Source organism: Cuculus canorus, chromosome 6, assembly GCF_017976375.1.
Source record: "Cuculus canorus isolate bCucCan1 chromosome 6, bCucCan1.pri, whole genome shotgun sequence".
Classification (NCBI taxonomy): Eukaryota; Metazoa; Chordata; class Aves; order Cuculiformes; family Cuculidae; genus Cuculus; species Cuculus canorus.
Genome location: NC_071406.1, coordinates 41,780,008 through 41,800,490, shown reverse-complemented (window position 1 = coordinate 41,800,490; position 20,483 = coordinate 41,780,008). Strand labels below are relative to the sequence as shown.

Below are 20,483 nucleotides of genomic sequence, written 5' to 3'. Positions count from 1 at the left end.
GCACAGGCATTTAGCAACCTGGCTGCACTGCACTCTGCATAGTTTACCTCTATTTAGTTTTATCAAGCAGTGCTCTGTACATGACTGACAAACTGTGAAATCACAGTATCCGAGATGAGGCTGGAGTGGTGGCCCCAGAGCCAGCACTGGCATGCCAGCACACATCTGCAGAACACATCAACACTTCCAAAACTGGAGGCTGCACCTAATTTCTTCAGAACTGATGAGTAGAGAAGGTGTTTGGTTCTTTTACCTCTTTCCCATTCCACACAAAGATGTCTGCTCCATCAACCAGCCCAATGCCATCCAGTGTCAGCTCATCTCCTAAAAAGAAGCAAACCATCAAGTTCTTCCCCTCCAGCAAAACAGACAAGCAGGTGGTCGGTAAACCGAAAAATGTTGGCACTTTCTACTCTGGCTCAAGTGTAACATTAGAAATGCTGCTTTTGCAAGGGATAAGTCAGGGTTCATTCAGGTAGCAAGAGCCACACGAATGGGGTCACACTCCTACAGCACTCTCGCTGAGTAAATAGGGCTGCAGCAGAAGGGGTCAATTCAATTGCCCTTGCAAACTGAGGCTCAAGTTAGCAAGAAGTGCTTAAGGACATTGTTTAATAGTGGACAGGAAAGGTTGGACTCGATCTCAAAGATCTTTTCCAATCTAGTGACGCGATGATTGGCAAAACTACTTGGTTGGGATTATCTACACGAGATTTAATAGAATCAATAGATATAAAATAAAGAGGTTGGATTCAATAAATGAGTTGCAGACTGGACATTCCAAGCTCATTCTTTGAAATACTAATGCCCATGCTACAGTTTCTTTTATCCTCGTACCAGCCAGATACAGACTTTTTAAAAGTCATAGTCATTTAAACACCTGCACTAGCGTGTGGAGGAATATTTACAGCAGCCATGAGTGCCTCTATTTTGATGTCAACATCTCAGAAAAATAGGTTATGTTCTGGTAGAATCCCTCATTTGCTGAAACAGACCACAAAGACTATAAAACTTAAAAATGGCTCAACAGGCTTTTGAAGACTAACACCTACAACTGCGTGAGAATACAAAGCTGGAGACAGAACTCATGATTTTAATGTACTGTTTGTAAAGAGTACTACTGTACTCTATGTGTAAGCACATTCCTTACAAATTCCTACTTCAGCTTAGGTCTAACTTACGTTTTTCTTTAATGTGACCCTGACTCCTCTCTTCTATCCTCTGCTCTACCTACTAGGTAAATAACTGTGAAAGCAAACATCCATAAGCAAATCAAGGTCAAGCTACAGACTGATATTTTCATAAACAAACGTGTTTAACTTGCATAACGTCTGCAGTCTTAGTGCATTTCACAACAAAAAGTACATAGAAAAGTCTCAAATGCCTTAATTTCACTAATAAGAGTATCCTGGATAACAGCAGCGGACTCGCATTTAAGTCTGAGCTTGAAGACTGCTTGCTTAGTAATTCACATCTCCAAGATGTTTTACATACAAAGTCCATGATGTCTGCAGTAAACACAACATATAAACAACATGCAATCCTCATATGTAGTAGCCTTACCATCAAGTATCTGGTAAAGATGCAGTCCTGCTGGTAAAGGCTTAGCAATACTGAGAATCATGTCTCCTTCCCAAGATTCCAACATCTAATCGGGAAGAAAAATAAATAAATCGATAGGTAGATGGATAAACACAACAGCAAGCAATAACTCTCATCACTCAAAATTACAACTTTGTTGAAAGCTGTTCCAGACTGGCTACTGAGCTCCCTTTGGCTCTGAACAGGTCACAGCTATTCACTTCAACGAAGTAGCACAGGAAATGACTGAGCATTTGCGACTTGGCCTTTCAGACTAGTTAGGAGATACATGAAAATGAAGTTTCAGCTGGACCCCAACCAAATGCTGCAAGGCACAGCAAAAGCAAACAAAGTCTCCTGACACTAAGGTAGCTTCAATTTAGGTATCTAAAAATGGTCATATTCCTTTAGCACAGTATGGAATAAATGCTAAGATAAGCCTTGAGTTCTGCAAAGTATCAATCCATGCTCATGTAAATGCTGCTCAAATATAAATAATTAGCTTATGACAGCTTTAGAGGCTGCATAATAAGTTCCATCAACATAATGACTTCTTCAATGCTTTGAGAACAGATCTCAATATTTCCTTTTGTGTAAACCCATACAGGTTTTAACTCCCTAAAATAATATTTACGGTTGAAAACTTCTCATCGACATAAAAATTGCAGCATAAATACACAAGTAAATGTTGTTGTAAGGCAAGAATGAAATGTTTCAGTTCTTTTAATGCAGCAAATACCTGGAAAACTGATTGTCGAAGGTCTCCTAGCGTTTTTCTTCTATCAATAGTCAAATCCACAACACACTCTTTCCAAGTAAGGGAAGGATGTAAAGCCCCATTGTGAAATTTGTAACATGAGCTCAAATGGAGATGTAAATCAATGCCATTGTTTGCTGAGTCACATTCCGCTCTTTGAAAGAATAACAGAATAATAAACCGGTGAATTTAACACCGACAAATGGTGTGCTTAATTTCAGAGACGCTTCTGTGCAGCTGTCCTGGAACGAGCAGCCTCCTGACTAAATTCACTGCCACATTCCCCCCTCCATTAAGGGGTATGCAAAGAGCTGCTCAGAGATGACAGTGATGTACGCGTTGTACAACACAGACATCTTCCACATAAGCACTGTGACTGTATGCTCTGTGTGTTTCTACACTTTGCTTCTACCCTTCTAAACAGGATGGCACACCTCACCTTTCAGGCTGCATTCCAGATCAGTTCTCTGTTGAAGCACAGACAGAAAAACTGCATGGAAACTGAGGCTGGACAGACACAGCCATGCTTTCCTCCTTCATGCCTGTATCCAGCTCTGCTAGCTAAAGGCAGCAACAAATAAGCAATTTACACAGCACAGAGAGATCGCACAGGATTTGTACCTCCTGCGTGCGTCTAGGTTAACTGTGATTCAGGCTTAACATCAGCTCTGTGTTCCTCAACAGAAGGAAAAGTTTCAACCAAAGGAGCACCACTAGCTCTATCCTCTATGTTTGTGCCAAAGGATACCATCTATCTGTCGTTTCACAGTAAAGCAAGTCATTCCCCCTACTCTCCATGGAGAACTTCCTCGTCAAACATAATTAAGATAACATATTTCATTCTTCTCCTAGAACTGCACTGATTTTCACCAAAAAAAAAATTATGATTTTAAACTGTAAGTTAGTTTCCCTTGAAATTCTATAGAATACCCAGTTATGCCACCAGCAGGGAAGCAGGGAACAAGTAGAAGCCAGACTCTGGACATGCAAACCATATTTCTCCATTAACGTCTATGGCACTGAATCATTTTATTATCTAGCTTGATCAATGAGTTTCATTTTAAATCACTTTGGAGCTCTGCAGGTTAAGAATGCTGTTTAAGAGATTGTTATAGTGATGTTAATATACCTCTTTTTTTGCAGCTCAGTATTAGCAGCATTCATTTCATTCAGAAGGTGTTCAGGAATTTGGTACCTTGGATTTCCTCGTGCTGCAACAAATAATATAGGCTAGTTTGGCCTCAGCTGCTTAAAACGTGTTTCGGCAAACAAGAAAAGTGATCAAGGCGAGACATTACAGTACAGTAAGCACTGGAAAAAAGCAATAATATTGCATCCTTTTGTAATAGAGAAAATTAAACCGCAAGATGATAGCAACAAGTAAAGCACTTGTTTTACTTCTTCCCATCAGTCTTTCTCAAAGGGAAACTGACATGAATGCCATTAACAACAACTTATCTTTGTTTCAGCAGATATTCTGCTGGTATTTGTGAAGTGGGCTAGCAAAAAATTGGTGTCAGCTAACACCAATTAACTGGTCACTCCCTCCTCAGAGGTAACCTCCGCACATCTTCAGTGAACCCTTTTTTCAAATGATCGCTAGAAAGAGAACTGTGTCTTCAACCCTTGGAAAGGACACAAAGGCTCAACAGCCTCTGTCCTCCAGAAAACAAACTGTCAATGAAGGAAACCCCCAGAATATCAAGATGAGCTTTGTGTACCTTCAGGTGGTCTTTTTAACTGAGATTTTCGATAAAACAGCATGTAGGCACTCTCTTTACCCTGAAATTGTCTCTCAATATCCTTCTCCTTGATGGGCTGGACTTTGGAATCATTCAGATCAAACCAGTGGCCACCAGCACAACTGTCCCTTTGCCTTGCAGGTTTTTTTTCTGAGTTCCACTGGACATTGTTCTTCTGAGGAGGGCTTTGGAGATCTTTTCCTTGAAAATCTGACTTAAACAGGAGCTTGTGTTTTTCCTTCAGACCAACCTTATTTTCATCAGGACAGAACTGAAATATCCGTGGATGATTCTGCAAATACTAAAAGGAAAGCAAGTAGAAGATACTCAGTTTTAAAGACAGCAGCCTGCGTTATATACTTCAACTGATTCACAAATTGATACACAAACCCCATCCCTTCAAACTTGGTTTTATTATGCTTCCCCACTTATATCCTCACTTCAGACAAAAAAAGTGGAATTTTCTTACCACCACTTTATCAGGCAGAGTTCCATCTCAACCAGTTTAGCCCTGACAGGGACACTTCAAGCTTCCTCATACCTGCAGAAGTGCTCCCTTCTGTATTTACCAGATCAGGATCTTGAGCTCAATTCTGCCCTGCTGAGCTGCACCTTACCCAAATTAATGCTGCTCATTGTGGCATCTGAAGAACTTAAAACCTCCTCATACCATTTTGCCCAGCTTATCCACTCTGTTCTCTACTTTCATTTTAGCAGCATGCAGATACTTCAGACACCTTGGTATCCAACTTACACACAACAAACCCTGGCTCTTGAGGGAGGGGGATGGTGTGGACACTAGCCACCCCCTCCAATCTCCCAGTAAACTTACAAAAACCACCCAACTCCCTCAAAAATAAAAACCCAAATCAAACAAAATCAACTTCAGTTTCAATCATAATAAAAAGCTCATTCAAAAAGTGTAGAACAATTCAGCTATTTCAACAAGGAAAGTATTGCATTGATCAACGTGCTTCTGGTAGAGACCCAGCACTTGTGAAAAGGCAGCTTTAGCAACATTCACAAGAGCACTCAAACTTTGAAATGGTTAAGACTGGGTTGCTCACAACTTGTTTCTAGCACTTCCCTGGCAAAGTTAGAAAAGCAACTGCCTCCACGAAGACTCAGATTCAGATTTCACAACTACTTTTAAATAAATCTTGTGAAAATTGCATTACTGGTGAACTTGCCATGCACCTATAACACAAATGCTAACCATTTCTCTTAAAGCATTCGAAAGTACAGTCACCAACTCAACAAACAGGATTTTATTGGAAATGTTAATTTTGTGGACATGCCCTGACCAACCAAACAGTGTCGTATGTTTTCAAAGCCTCATTTCTGTGAGGACTGTGATGAGGTACTGTATTTCTTTAATTCTGTCAGTGCTCTTATGTTCAAGCAGCAGTAGAGTTGTTGCAACTTCATACACAGACAAGTGAAACAAGGTTCACTTCAGTAAGGTTAATTCTTCTATAGGTCAGGCATACAGCTGGAAAAGCTTTCAGGCAGACAGTCCTTTGAGAATCTTGTTCATGGTCCCCAGTTTAATATAGCTTACAAAGCTCTCTTACACACAATCTGCTGTCCAAGGGTCAGTATTCTCAATTACCATCCTACTGACTATTCAATAGGAACATAAATGTAAAGTTACCTTAACAGTAAAGAACAGACACATATTACCTTTCGTAATGGTCCATACTGTTTTCGATATTTCTTATTCCAGGACACCCCTCTTTTCTCCAATAATTTCTGTCCTAATTGATCCACAGGAATTTGTTTAGATTCTTCCTATGGGGAAATTAAAAACTAGGATAACAAAGGCTGCAAAAGTAAAAGCATCACCACAAAGAAGCCATAAGTGTTTAAATCATTCCTGTTCGTTAATAACCCAATGTAACATCATCTTTTGCAACAGCTTAGGTAAGCAACTTAAGAGATATTCCAAAAGGGCCGCGTTCTGTATAAAGAGCCTCTATTTGTAGCACAGTTAGGTAAAGTTACAAATTTTATCTGCTTCACAGTAGTTCACAACAGTTCTGCATACTTCACAGAATCACAGAATATCCCCAGTTGGAAGAGACCCACAAGGATCACTGAGTCCAACTCCTGTCCCTGCCCGGGACAACATTCACACAGTGTGGGTCTAAGGGTGTTGTCCAAATGCTTCTGGAATATCATAAGCCTTGGTGCTGCGACTGCTTCCCTGGGGAGCTGTTCCAGTGCTCCACCACCCTGTGGGGGAAGTACCTTTACCTAATATCCACTTAAACCTGCCACTCTTACATACATTAACCCCTTCTTCTAGGTTCCCTATGATCAAATTCAAAGCAATAAACTCCTTACATACCATACCTCTGATAAAATCCCTTTTAACACTGCCAATGGATTTTCTGTTTCTTTGGCACTTTCAGTATCTCCAAAAGCCTTATCTTCAATCAGCCTATCCTCTTCTTCCTGGATAAGAAAAAAACAACACTCACAGATACTGTTGTTTCACACACAACCAGTGGTTTTTGATTATAGCCTGTGCCAATATTAACATCCACAATTTAGCAGGGTGAAGGAAGTTCTGATAAGCTGCCACCTGCTACCGACTGTATATTTTCAAACAGAATATCCATTATCATTCCTTTTAACAAAAAAGGCACTTATGCTACTTAAACAGCCAGCTCAAATCACACACTGAAATGAACGTGCTTGTCTTGAGCAAAGATATTAATTTGTTTGCAAAGAAAAAGTGAGTTGAATAATGTGAGAGAGTCCGGCACATCCAAAAGCTTAGATTTACTACAAAATCTTGATAGAGATGGAATGCTATGGAAAACCAGCCTTCTCACTGAGGTAAGAGACCAAACTCCTCACTGAAATATTCATTAGATTGGAGGTACATTTCAACCACTAGCTTTTCACACTCTTCTGAAAAATGAGACATACGACCAAGGAAGAAAAAGCCTTTAGGACTTACTTGTAATTGCCAGTTTCCTAATTCATCCACATCTCTGATATAAACATGATAGTGTCCTCCATAGCAGCCACCTTTGTGTATAATAACAGAGAAGAGCTCATACATGTACTCTGAATCATCCATTTCAGTCTTTAAAAAGAAAAACAATAATAACAATAATATATATCGGTAATTCTTCCACAATGGGACAGTTTCACACCATCATCATAGCTTCAGATGTTTCTCAGTGTGCTTTCGCATGTGCAGAGACTGAAACAGCTTTTCAGTGCTGAGGAACACAGGCATGGACAGATGCAAACCATGGACCAAAGCACAAATTTATTAAGCAATTTTTAAGCATGACTCTGAATAATATTGGAAATTCAAAATCTAAAATAATGAAATATTGATATGAATACCAGAACAGCTCAACCCGTTTGTCACAACCTGGATTTTTCTTGTTTAAAGGACTAAAGAAAAAAAAAACCCTAACATATTTACATATAAACCAAGTGAAAAAAAGGCTTCCTCAAATGCAAACACTGAGAAATTTCCAAGCTTGCATTACAAAATTTCAATAAGAAAAATACCTTTCTCAATATCAATGTCTCTATTAAGTATAATTCTTCTATATTTTAAGGATTCAAAAATTGCCATCAGGCAATGAGATAGCTCAGTTTAAAACAAAAATGTGTGCGTACGAATGCAGAGAGATTCCTAAGAAAAATGAAGTAACCACAGGCACATAAAACATACACAGTTAAATTTATACATGACGTTATCAGACTATGATAGTACAAACCTAAACATAATTTCGATTTCCAGATGATAATCTTTCTTTTAAAAAAATTAAGATTGAGGTTTTTAGGTGATTATTTTACTCTTTCCCCTTTTACACACACAAGGTATTTCTCACTCAAAAGGGGCCTTTTGGGAACAAATTGGAATTCCAAAAATTTGGAATTAGGGACAGAGAACCCCACAAAGTTTCTCAGAATGTCTTGCTGTGACAAAACACAAAATAAAAGATAACTTGTCATTGAGACATTCATTTTCCACTGAGACTATAGAAATTTTAACAAATATAACAGTACAAACCTGCTCACAAAAGGGCCTTAGGTTTATCTGGACAGGGAACGTATAGCTGCTCGTTTCCTTGTACCGTTCACACTTCTCAAAGTCAAAGTTAAATCTCAGGAGAGAAATGGTGAGAAAGGGTGGCAACTTGCGCAGTTTAGCAGACTGTAAAGTGATTTAAAAAAATGTAAGCACGCAGTTATAGCAGAATAATATATATAGAAGCGTTTCCACTTTGCTATGTTCAATTCCATTTCCCAACAAAGCTTCATTACAACCAGGCAGACATGACCAGACTGAACCTCTAGACAGCAATCTCAATTCCACAGCCCACATGTGCTTCGCAACAGAATTATCTTTTTATACTATGAAGCGACTGTTTCAAACTCCTGGGGTTGGCGCTTCCATCCTAATTCAGAGTATACAGCATCTTGGCAGCAGCTTTGCTCTCAGTCCCTTGCATAGCCCCTGCCACCACCCGTCCCACACAGACCTCGGGAGCCTAGAGGAAAAAGCATGAACACACAGATGCTGCTGAAAAGCAGGTGGTGCAGAAGAGGGACACAGCGTCATGGTAGCTTTGCCATTCCCAGATGAACTGTTCAGCGCTTGGCATCTGGCACAGACCCCAATGCCACCCAAAAAATAGCTCTGAATGAAGGTCAACCTACACACACAGTGTACGTGCTTGCTTCTGCTGCACAGAAAGGACTCCATCCGAGGCTAGGACTATGACTCTTCTGGTACCTTCTGGTTATCTCCTCCATTTGTACTTCCTGAGGTTTATCCCAGTGATTGTTAACGAGTTTTCTACTTGGAACTGTGTAACCCCAAGTTCAGTTCAGGCCTCATCCTTCACGGAGGAAGTCAGAAATCACCCTGTCTGCAACAGAACTACGTTTGATAGGTGTACGGTGTCCAGAAAAAAGGTCACTCTCACATATATTTTGCAATGTACTTCCACGTGACTGTTGGGCAGTCTCCAAACACAACAGAAAGGGTCTGAAAAATGTCACCAGAATATATCACTGTGGCTTTTTGCTTAAGGCTGCCTGAAGAAAAAGGCCTTGATGATGATCTGCGGGCACTAATAAACCACCACCATCCTGTGCCCGAGCAGTGTGGGGTAGGTGCACCCTGGATTGCCCTACAGATGGCCCCTGAACAACCAGGCAACGGTTAAAGTCTCCCTCATTTGTACAAAAGAGGACTTTCAAGGCAGGAAAAGCCAACATAATACATTTTAGTTAAGGAAGAGTATTAATCAAGATCAACAACTTGGTATGTAAGCACATCAGGAACTCTGGTGTGAAGCAAAACCAATCATCCTTTATCATCTGTGAATGTAAGCGTGGATTAAATGGACATGCTCCCAAGTCTTTCCAACTGACCATTTGCAAAGCCACACCAGAGCACCTCTCAGGAACACACATACAGCTTAAGAAACTCCCTAAATTAGGCATTGCATTTGAGTCAGTTGCGAAGACTACTATGCAGAGCTTAGTGGCACAAAGGATTCTGTATCCTCTTCCAAGTTTAGAGTGAGAATAGGACTGAACAATTAAAATTCAATAAAGTTCTGGAACACAAGCTTCTTCCACCACAAAATTCTCTAGAGGCCAAGACAAGAGGAAAGAATAACATTCGAAGACACACAGTATACTGAAGGAAAGGAGTAACATCTCGTCTTTGAAACAGGTCAGGTGTGGGCAGGTGGTTGCACTGTTAGGCAGCACCTTCCTAATGCGGCCACCACACCTGGCTGGCACCTCCCATGCTCCAGCACCAGTCCTCACTGTGGTCCACTCTGACGATGCACAAGGTGCTGGCAAGGCCACAGGCAGCAGCTGTGCTGACACAACGTCTCCCCTTCCCGACACAGCCATCCAACACAGCCCCTCTTCTCCTGAGGCTGTCCCTTCATACCTTGGCAACCTCCCGCTGCATGACTTCTTACCCACTTACAAAGTTCCCACTGCCTTCTTGCAGAGATAACCACACTTCAGAGGTAAGCAATTGTTAACTCACACTCCCTTGAACCCAGCAAAGTTTAACTCAAACAACTCCTCATAACCAAGCCACGTGAGACACTGGCAAGTGTTCCTCAACTCCCGAGTCACCAATTAACTTCACCTCTCCTCAGTTTGCCTTTGCACCCACTCCCTTCCATATTATGAGTACTGTGAGGCTTGGGTTGCACCCTTCCTGCTGCAGAAGGGAGTCACCACAGTAGGGCAAAGAGCTTCACGGCTGTGAAGAGGGCAGTATGTCAAAAGCAGAGTGCACCAACAGCCACCTTCCCCTTTACCAAAAATAGTGGAATTAACAGAGAAAAGAAGCAACATCTTACACAAATTTTACAACGTCAAAAATTAGCACAGAAGTAAACCAAAAACCACTCCGTATTGTCCTGGAAAAACACAATTCAAAGACCTACTTGTAAAGCCCACACTGGGCTGCCCTTCCCTAGCCCTGCCTAAGGGGATGAGTAACGATACAGATAAAAAGTCTTAAATTTGATTACTATTCTGGGGAAAACAGTCCAGACTGTTGTAAACCAAATAAACAGGGACAAGCTGTCAGCAGAAGGATGCTGCAGGCTGCACTGGCATGGAGACAGCAACCAGTGTTAACAGCCATGCACCGTTTAACACCCCACTCAGGGTCATAGACACAGCTCACCTGGAAGACACCAACATCAAACAGGGCCAAGCATCTGAAGCTTTCCCAAGGTGCCATAGGGTGAAGGCAGGGAACAGGGGAGACTGAGTACTCCAGTCTGGATGTCCCCAAGCTCTTGGGGTTTACTCTCAACAAAGCCCACAGGCTTAAGGACAACAGCTCTCCTTTAACACTGAAGAGCTCGATAGCATAGGAAAGGGTCACAACATATCAGCTTTACCTGTGGAAGAGATCTAGACAGTAAATCATTCACTAGATTACAAGAAAGTAGCACAACTCAGGAGATAAACCTATGAGCTTCTTTGAAAAGAAGCTACTTCCTTTACACTACTGCTGGAAGGAGAAAACTCTCCCACAGTGTGTATTCATATCACAGGAACATGACTTGGCAGCTTTGCTCTGCCTGGGTTTTTATCCTCCTCCTTATAGGTTTCTCAGATGGATGGAAATGCTACAGGCTTGGGGAAGAGTGGCTGGAAAGCTGCCTGGTGGAAAAGAACGTGGGGCTGCTGATCAACAACCAGCTGAATATGAGACAGCAGTGTGACCAGGTGGCCAAGAAGGCCAATGGCATCCTGGCCTGTATCAGAAACAGCCTGGCCAGCAGAAACGGGGAAGCGATTCTGCCCATGCACTCAGCACCTCAAATCCCGTGTTCAGCTTTGGACCCCTCACTAGAAGGACATTTAGAAGCTGGAGCACATCCAAAGAACAATGGAGCTGGAGAACAAGTCTTATGAGGAATGGATGAGGGAACAGGGGTTGTTCAGCCTGGAGAGAAGGAGGCTGAGGGGAGACCTGATCACTGTCTACAGTTAACTGAAAGGAGGTTGTAGTGAAGTGGGTGCCTCTTCTCCCAAGTAACAAGTGATAGGACAAGAGGAAACGGCCTCAAGTTGCACTGAGGAAGGTTCAGATTAGACATTGAGAAAAATTTCCTTACTGAAAGGTTTCTCAGGCACTGGAACAGCTTCCCAGAGAGTAGTTGAATCACCACTCCTGGAGGGGTTTATAAGACAGGTAGACGAGGTGCTCACAGATATGGTTTAGTAGTGGACAGCTATGGTTGGACTCAAAGGTCTTTCCAAACCAAACAATTCTATGAAAATCCTGGTGATGCCCAAAGCTGGAAGCCACTGGCTTAGCGTCCAGGAAGTGGTTGAAAAGCTCAGGGAAAGGGCAAAATGTGATGGTAGTTGTACCAGAAGCTGGCAAAAGATGGCAACAACACATACACAGTGAAAACACACCCAGTGTCTTACACACTAGAAGAGCTGGACGGCTCCTTGCATGAAGGCATTCTTACTCATCTGAAGGCTCTAGCACTACAGAACACACTGAAAACACCTGCTAAGATCCCATTTCCCTGTGCAGAGTACCACTTGTTCATGATTTTCCTCTCTTATTTGGATTTTTCTCAAGAGAATTTCCATATTTTTCTTCATTAGACAGATCTGTTTATTTTTAATGTATGCTCCAATTTATCTTCCAGCCTATCTTCTGAAATGTCCAGGGGCAGTGAAGGTGGGTGAGCAAGGCGATACTCTGAAAACTACATGCCATCCCATTCAGCACTGGCTAATTAGAGACTGTGACAACATTCGAGTCAAGAAATGAGTCACAGAATCATAGAATGGATTGAGCTGGAAGAGACCTTAAAGATCATTCAGTTCCAACACCCCCTTGCCATGGGCATGGATACTTTCCTCTAAAACAGGCTGTTCAAAGCTTCGGACCCACGAGCTTTTCTTGACATAGTTGTTGAGGTTTAAAACAACAGGTCAGACTTTGGCATCCTCAAGTTAATTACCATCCGATTACAGATTTTTTTTATTTCTGAGTCAGAGGGCAGATTGAGCAACATGAACAAAGTTCCTAAACATCAGCAACCTGGACACGGAGAAGAATTACCTTTGAAGCTTCAACGAGTTTATCGCAGGCTCCGCATCGATACAAGTTCTCATTTTCAAAGTACTCCTCTTCTACATACATGTTCCACAGTGCCTCCTCCAAGCCAGCAACACCTTTTACCGCCACTGTGAGGTCTAAGAAATCTTCCTGTGCAGAGGTACAGCAGAAAAAAATAAGGTAGTAAGCACTGTAAGTTCATGGTACTTTAAAAAGATACTCAACCCATTCACCACAGCAGATGTGAGCACTTATTTTGCTTTCATTGTTGACGAGGGGGGGAAACAACTCCCATATATAAGACATAAGAGAAATTAATTTAAAAAAAAAAAAAAGGAATGATTTTTTAAATCACAAAGAGCAGAAGAAGAATTTCAAGATGTTTTGCTGTTCCTCCACTGTTCAGCTCTGTCCTAACTACATCTACTAAAGGCAACACTCCCCAACTCAGAAAATGCAATAATATTTGTTTTTCAACTCTGAGTCACAGCCTGAGGTAGGTGGTTTAGAAAATGCCAGCCAAGACTTAAAGTCACGCGTAACTTTCACGTGTTTTCCAGTCTGCAGCAATCTCACCAATACACACTGCCTAGATACAACAAGGCCACCAGTGACATCCAAGAAAGATGTCATTATTTTGGGAGTTTAAAAAAAGAACAGTTAAAGTATCTTCGACAGGCGGAACAGAAACCCGGCCTGGAAAATCATCTGGCTTTACCTGTCTCTCACTGATATTCTTGCATTCTTTACAAACAATCTGGTTGACAACAATCCCATGGTACAATCGATTAATAAGGTCATGACCTGAAGTCCCCACAAGGGAAGTTTCCAAAGCACTGAACAGAATCCGATTTAATTCTTGCACATCATGCTGCCTCATTTCCTGCATGATAAAAAAAAAAAAACAAACTCAAGGAAATACAATACTGCCATCTGCTTTGCTTATTGCTTAAAACCAACACATTATGTGTGACAAAGACTGTTGCCTCCATGACTACCCATACATTTACTACCTGGAGTAGTCAATTACTACCTTTATTATGTTTATTCTTAATTTACTTATGCTTTCTGAGTAGCCACGAGTACATAAGCTATAACCTGCGTAAGACACTTTCACTTGGGTAGATGCAAATTCAACTCTAAGATAAGTCACAAGGTTCAACTTAGGTCAGAATTTGAAGAACAAGAGCCCTAATAACTATTGGAAAAACTTTCCTGTAAAAACAAAGGAAGAGCTAAGGAAATCATACCTAACAGAACAACTCTCTTCTGCTGCTTATTGTAAACAGCTGGTCTGTATTTCATGTGCAGATTCACTTGCATACAACAATAGTTGACCCAATTCAATGCTATTTCCACAGCTTGAAGTCTTTTACGATATTTCTTAAATGTCAGACTTCAAAAAAATTCCTTTCCAGTCAGGAAAAAGTTTACCAAGGGTGGTATCACCAGTGGCAATCTGTACCTCATTGCTGTTCCACCCAAAGCTCTCAGTAAGGTCTGTCGTAGATGCAGCTTGCTGGTCCAAAAGGAGAAGCTGGGCAAATAACCGTTGAAGTTGTAATGGAATTATTCGAACCTAGGAAAAAAAAAGAATACACTCAACAGATCAGAAAGAGTCTTTAAACCAGTCATTTAAATACAAAGAAAAATAATGTAATAGGAAACTTGTTATGAAGCACCACTGCCTACAGCTTTCCTGACACAGTTACTCAATTCACATCAAAACATGTCAGAATCGATTCCCAAAAAATCTTCAGTTTCTTCCCATTTCTTCCTCATCTTACTCAGCTAGTCATGAAACATAGATTTTGTGATAATGCAAAGTGCACAGATTAAAATTAAGCCATCACAATAGTAAAAAAGGACAACTTTTGCTGATATTTTTCATAATATGAAACCCTGCAAAATCAGCTACAAGACAGGATAACATATAGATTTAACATGTGCTGCTCCTTGCTCAGTGAAGGGTTTGGTGGTGGGGTGAAGTGAGACGTGAAGGAGACTGGTTAATGCCAACAAGCTTGAGCAGCACCTATATTTATCCTTGTCTCACAAAGAAAAACATTTGCCAAGCAACCAGGGGCGTCACTTGATTCCAAGAACTAAAGAAAGAAATTCTTTAGTCAACGTTAGTAAGCATTTTTCAAACACAGACTAAATTCCAGTCTTGTACCATCTTGTGCACGGGTGGGCTGTCAAACAGCCTCAGACAGCCTCAGTGCAGTCATCCAGGCTGCACACATCTCCTTCTGGTGACAAACAAGTCGTTGCACCGAAGCTATATTAACAGAAGAGAAAACAAACTAATAAAGGACTGTGCAGACTCTGGGACTGTTTCCTCTTCCCTTGAAGGCAAAACGATCTCCACTATCAATGTCAGCAGAAAACAGGCTCAGCATCTCACTTCTGCAGCAAGAGCTTATGGGGCTGAAAACCTACATACAATCATAAAATAGTTTGGCTTGGAAGAGACCTAAAAGACATCCAGTTCCAACCAGTGCCATGGGCAGGGACACTTCCCAGTGGATCAGGTTGCTCAAAGCCCCATCCAACCTGGTCTTCAACACCTCCAGGGATGGGGCAGCCACAGCTTCTCTGGGAAACCTGGGCCAGTGCCTCACCACCCCGACAGGAAATAATTTCTTCCAAATACCTAATCTAAATCTCTATTCAGCTTGAAACCATTACCCCCCATCCTATCTCAGGGCTCCTTGATAAAGAGCCTCTCTCTCAGCCTCTCTCTCTTTCCTTTTTGCACAGCTATGTGAAAACTGAGCATTGGCCAGCCAAACTGCCTTTCAATATGACAGACTTTCATTCATTTTCATCAGAAGTTTCCCACCAATTGAAACAATATTCTTTTGAATCAACATTCAGCAGTGCCTAAGAACAAGAAAATTTTAAATACCTTTGCATCTGGTTTACTGCTGTCATCCAGAGTCCCCAGTTCCTCAGGTCCCAGAGAAAACAGTGCCTCTGCAATTGTGAGGAAAAATGCCTATTTTAGAAAAGACAACATCTCCTCTTTCAAGATTTTAACTGTCAAGCACTACGATGCTATCCTTTTCAGCAAATTAAGACATTAAACAACATTTCTAGATATCAGTCATCCCTACAACTGGTTCAAACTGTAACAATAAAGCACAAACGACCATGAAGGTGTTTAGATGGCAAAATAGTTTTTTTCAGTAATTGTAATGGTTGCATCAAAAAAAAATGAATGATACTTTATGGACAGCAATAACCTCTCTTATTTACACAAATTGTAGCTGCCAACCTGTAAGAAAAGGAAACGTTGACAATATCAACATTTTGTGCAGAAGTGAAAATACTAATTTTACAGACCAATAGCTCTGAGTATTCTGTACTTCAAGGAAGACATTGAGATGCTGGAGCATGTCCATAGAAAGGCAACAAAGCTGGTGAAAGGTTTAGAGCAAAAGCCTTATGAGAAGCAGCTGAGGGAGCTGTGGTTGTTTAATCTAGAGAAAGTGAGGCTGAGGGGAGGCCTTACTGCTCTCTAAAACTACCTGAAAGGAGGTTATAGGGAGGAGGGAGTTGGTCTCCTGTCTCTCTGGGAGACAGGACAAGGGAAAATCGCCTCAAGATGTACCAGGGGAGATTTAGGTTGGGTATTAGGAGAAATCTCTTTACTGAAAGGTTTTTCAAGCATTGGAAGAGGCTGTCCAGGGAGATGGTTACATCACCATCCCTGGAGGTGTTTAAAAGACAAGCAGATGTTGTACTTTGCAACATAGTCTAGTGACAGACATAGCAGAGCTGGATCAGTGGTTGGATTCAATGGTCCTAAAGGCCTTTTCCAATCGAAAACATTCTGAGATTCTGTAATAACTTATTTGAAGTGAACTGTTCCTGAAAACAGTCTGTTTGTGGTGGCTCTTTAACAACTATCCAGAAACACAAGGCACTGTGAAGTATCAATTCCAACATTACTTTAAGAATATTTTTAACACATTACCTCTGAATTCAGGTGTGAAAAGCAGGGTCTGCAGAAGGGAATTGAGGTAGCAGGTCCCACCCTGATTTTTGATACCACTTAGGTTGGTGAAATCCCTGGGAGCTGGGGGCTCAGAATCTCTGGGCTTTGATTTCTTCCCTTTTCCACAATGATTGTTTGAAATAAAGGAAAAATCCTCTTCAAATAAGTCCCCAAACATTGTGAAGGCAAAACGGTCCCTTAAAAGTAAAAAATAATCTATTTACTATAACAAATGCAATTGAATCTATCCACTTCTAATCCTACAAGATGAAGCTTTAAGCCCTGACTGAAGAACGGTCATAACTTTTCATCTTACTCTGTTTGTTCTAAAAAATAATGTCAGATGCATAAAAAAAAGAGGCTGTGCTAATGTGACAAAAAAAAAAGTGAATTAAGAGTATTTATGTTAGTACAGGTCTGAAAAGACTTTTAGCTAAAATCAAATACATCACATTTCAATTTCACATTAGCAAAAAACTCTTGCTCTCCTCTGTGACAGTTAATCTTCTGTTTCCTATCTTCTACCTAATTATTCAATCAATGAACAACTTTCCAGTTTAATTCCTTAAAGACCCTTTGGTGGCAAACCTTTTGAAGGCCTTTTGGAAATCCGAACGTATTGGATAGCCTCCCCCCACTCAACCAACCAGTAGTTCACTAGGCATGTCCAAAACTTTTCTACAAAACACCATTGCATTCTGCTCATTTTATTCCTTCCCACAGCAGAGTGAATTTTAGGCAGAAAGCTACGCTTGGAGCAGCTGACAGCGAAGCAGCGTGGCAGCGTGCACTGTGCTTGTCGCGCCATGCTTCTTCAGCACTTTGTACAATAGATAATCTTTTATAAATCCCCATAAATTAAATAAATTATAGAATTATGTGGCTAGAGATCTCTCTTAACACACACAGACAGGAAAGAAACCATTTTGCTCTCCCAGCATTCTTCTCCCCTAAATGCAGCTCTTAACACCTTGCTTACCTAAAAAAAGCCCAAAATCTGGAAAGGTCCCACCTCCCATGCTTCTCAACGTACTGGCTGGGTTTAGCACTCTTTCCAAACCACCTCTCAACCTTCATTTATTTTTCAGTCAGCCCTGAGGCACGGTAGTATTTAACCACCCAAAGGTTATGATCCCTCCTCTTTCCCTCACCCAAACGCACAGCAGGGCACTCCTGGCAAGTTTGTTGACTGGAACAAGGCACACATCAAGGAGACTCTACTCAGCGATTCTCAAGCCACACCTGGAGTACTGCATCCAGTTTTGGTCCCCGCTATTCAAAAAAAGATGTGGCCACAGAAGGGCCACAGAAGGGTCACTAAGATGATCAGAGCACTTAGAAACCTTTCATACGTAGTAAGGCTGAGGGAAGTGGGTTTGTTCAGCCTTGAGAGCAGAAGGCTTAGGGGAGATCTTATTACCATGTCCATAAAGGGTGTCTATCAAGAGCATAGAGACTCCCTTTTTAGGACGAGCCACATGAAAAAGACAACGGGTAACGGGTAAAAGTTGCTCCTAGGGAAGATTCCAACTGGGTTCCAGAAGAAACTCAACAGAACAGTTCCATAAAGGGTGTCTATCAAGAGCATAGAGACCCCCTTTTTAGGAGGAGCCACGTGAAAAAGACAAGGGGTAGCGGGTAAAAGTTGCTCCTAGGGAAGATTCCAACTGGGTTCCAGAAGAAACTCAACAGAACAGTTAAGTATTGGAATAATCTTCCTAGGGAAGCGGTAGATTCCTACACACTGAACACTGAAGCCTCAGCTTGGAAGGGCACTGGGCCATCTCATTTAAACTATCGATCACTCAAAAAGGTTGGACCAGATGATCCCTGAGGTCTCTTCCAACCTGGCATTCTGTGATCCTGTGAGACAGCCACCACCTCACTGCCAACCTGCTGCACTCCTCACCCTCTGGAGAAGTGCTTCAGTGGTACGCTGCCAAATCCTTCCTTGCTCCTTATTTCTGGATAGAAACGTCAGAGATAGCGACCACCTCGCTGCCAGCCTGCTGCTCCCCCGAATCCCTAGAGAAGTGTTTCAGTGGGACACTGCCAAATCCTCCCTTGCTCTTTATTTCTGGATCCTCAACGCACTGCTGCCGGCAGCTTCCTTCCCTTAAAAAAAACATGCAGGGATATAGACTGGAAGGAGCCTGTGGGTAATGCCTCCAGCCCAAGGCTCTCACAAATCAAAGCCACATTGCTTAGGTGGGCCTCGCTCAGCTGAAGTCGCAATAGCTCCACAAGAAGAGCCACCCTTAACCCCTCTAAGCCCCTTTCCCACACTCCTTAGCCCCGTCAGAGACCTCCCATGCTGTAGTGTGGCTCTGGCACCTCCTATCCCACCCTCCACAGGAGCTGGGCTGCACCCATGCCCTCCTGCCAGCAGCACAGCCACCTTCTTCACCCTCTCCTTCATCGGCTCCTTCCCTCTCCCACTACTTCCCGTCTCCCTCCTTCTCCCTCCCTCTCCCCTCCCCTATTTTGCTCTCCTCCCCTCTCCCCTTCCTCCTCCTCCTCCTCTCCCTCACTTTCCCTTCCTCTCCCCATCTCCCTCCCTCCTCCCCTTCTCCCTTTTCTCCCCTTCTCCTCCTCTTTCCCCTTCTCCCCTTTTCCCTCTCCTCCTTCTCCCCGCTCTCTCTCATCTCCCCCTTTCTCCCCATCCCTCTCCCTATCTCCCCTCCTTCTCCCTCCCCTCCCTCCTTCACCCTTCCCCTCTCGCTCAACTCCTCCTTTTCTCCCTCTCCTTCTCCCCCTATTCTTCCCTCTCTCTCCCCCTCCCTCTTTCTCCCCATCCCCGACTCACCGCTCAGCGCCCCCGCGGACCCCACAGCCACAGCCTCGCCGCCATGCCTGCCGCGGCCGCGCAAAGCACGCTGGGACAGAGAGGCCGACGCGCCTTCGACGCCATGCTTAGTGTGGCAAAACATGCTGGGACTTATACCCCGCCAAGGCCCCTGCCGCCATGTTTGGAGTGGCGCGGGCGCAAAGCACGCTGGGAACTGCAACTCGCCACCGTATTTGGTGCGGCGTTCGCGCAAAGCACGCTGGGAGATATAACCCGCCACGGTCCGGCCGCCATGCTTGGTGTGGCGAAGCACGTGGGACAGAGGCGCGGCCATGGTTGGAGTGGCGCTGCGGGGCTGCCATGTGGACTGAGGGATGGGGAGGAGGGGACTCCGCTTCCTCATCATCCAAACTCAGCCGGGGAGAAGCTGGCTCGGGGTGCCCAGGGGAGCCCTGGCCCCTTCCCTGGAGGTGTCCAGGGTGGGGCTGGGAGCAGCCTGGTCCAGCGGGAGGTGTCCCTGCCCGTGTCAGGGGGTGGAACTGGACGGGCTTTGGGTTGTTGTCCAAATGCTTCTGGAATATTGTGGGGCTTGGTGCTGTCACTGCTTCCCCGGGGGCTGTTCCGGCGCTCCACCAGCCTCCGGGGGAGGAACCTTTCCCTAACACCCAACCTAACCCTCCCCTGGCATTTTCCTGCTGAAGGAGGGAATAAAGCATTCAATAATAAGAATCAAGTCTTGGCCAGCTTGGAGTGAGAAAGGATAGAACAGGAGTGTAACAGGAGTGTAGCTTGTTTACTTGTTGAAACAGGCAACAAACCGAGTATTGTGTATCTTCCAAGCCAAGGAAAACACCGAAACAAAGAACAAACCTGAGCTCACCAAGAGGACACAATGAGGAATGAGATCAAATAAAGAGCATAAGAGGATTCTGAAAGCACAAATGAACTGTGATGCACGCCCAGAGGGGGTGATAAAATGTGATAATGAGGTTGATGTA

General features: G+C 42.9%; 1 protein-coding gene across 2 annotated transcripts in view; it reads right to left on the bottom strand.

Annotated features, from left to right (window-relative positions):
• The window catches only part of USP40 (ubiquitin specific peptidase 40), a 39,503-nt gene extending 19,669 nt beyond the window's left edge, over nt 1-19,834 (bottom strand). The window contains exons 1-15 of one of the 2 annotated variants that reach the window (XM_054070151.1): nt 19,504-19,635; nt 16,677-16,894; nt 15,606-15,673; nt 14,160-14,273; nt 13,413-13,577; nt 12,698-12,844; nt 8,126-8,269; nt 7,049-7,177; nt 6,436-6,537; nt 5,764-5,871; nt 4,060-4,381; nt 3,468-3,549; nt 2,321-2,492; nt 1,564-1,648; nt 254-324 (exon numbers count right to left, since the gene is read on the bottom strand). In XM_054070151.1, the coding sequence (XP_053926126.1) occupies nt 254-324; nt 1,564-1,648; nt 2,321-2,492; nt 3,468-3,549; nt 4,060-4,381; nt 5,764-5,871; nt 6,436-6,537; nt 7,049-7,177; nt 8,126-8,269; nt 12,698-12,844; nt 13,413-13,577; nt 14,160-14,273; nt 15,606-15,673; nt 16,677-16,875 (1,908 nt within the window). In that variant the 5' untranslated portion in view covers nt 16,876-16,894; nt 19,504-19,635. Of the gene's footprint in view, nt 1-253; nt 325-1,563; nt 1,649-2,320; nt 2,493-3,467; nt 3,550-4,059; nt 4,382-5,763; nt 5,872-6,435; nt 6,538-7,048; nt 7,178-8,125; nt 8,270-12,697; nt 12,845-13,412; nt 13,578-14,159; nt 14,274-15,605; nt 15,674-16,676; nt 16,895-19,503 lie in introns of both variants that reach the window. The other variant, XM_054070150.1, reaches the window with a different exon arrangement.
• Nucleotides 19,835-20,483: the final 649 nt, after the last annotated feature.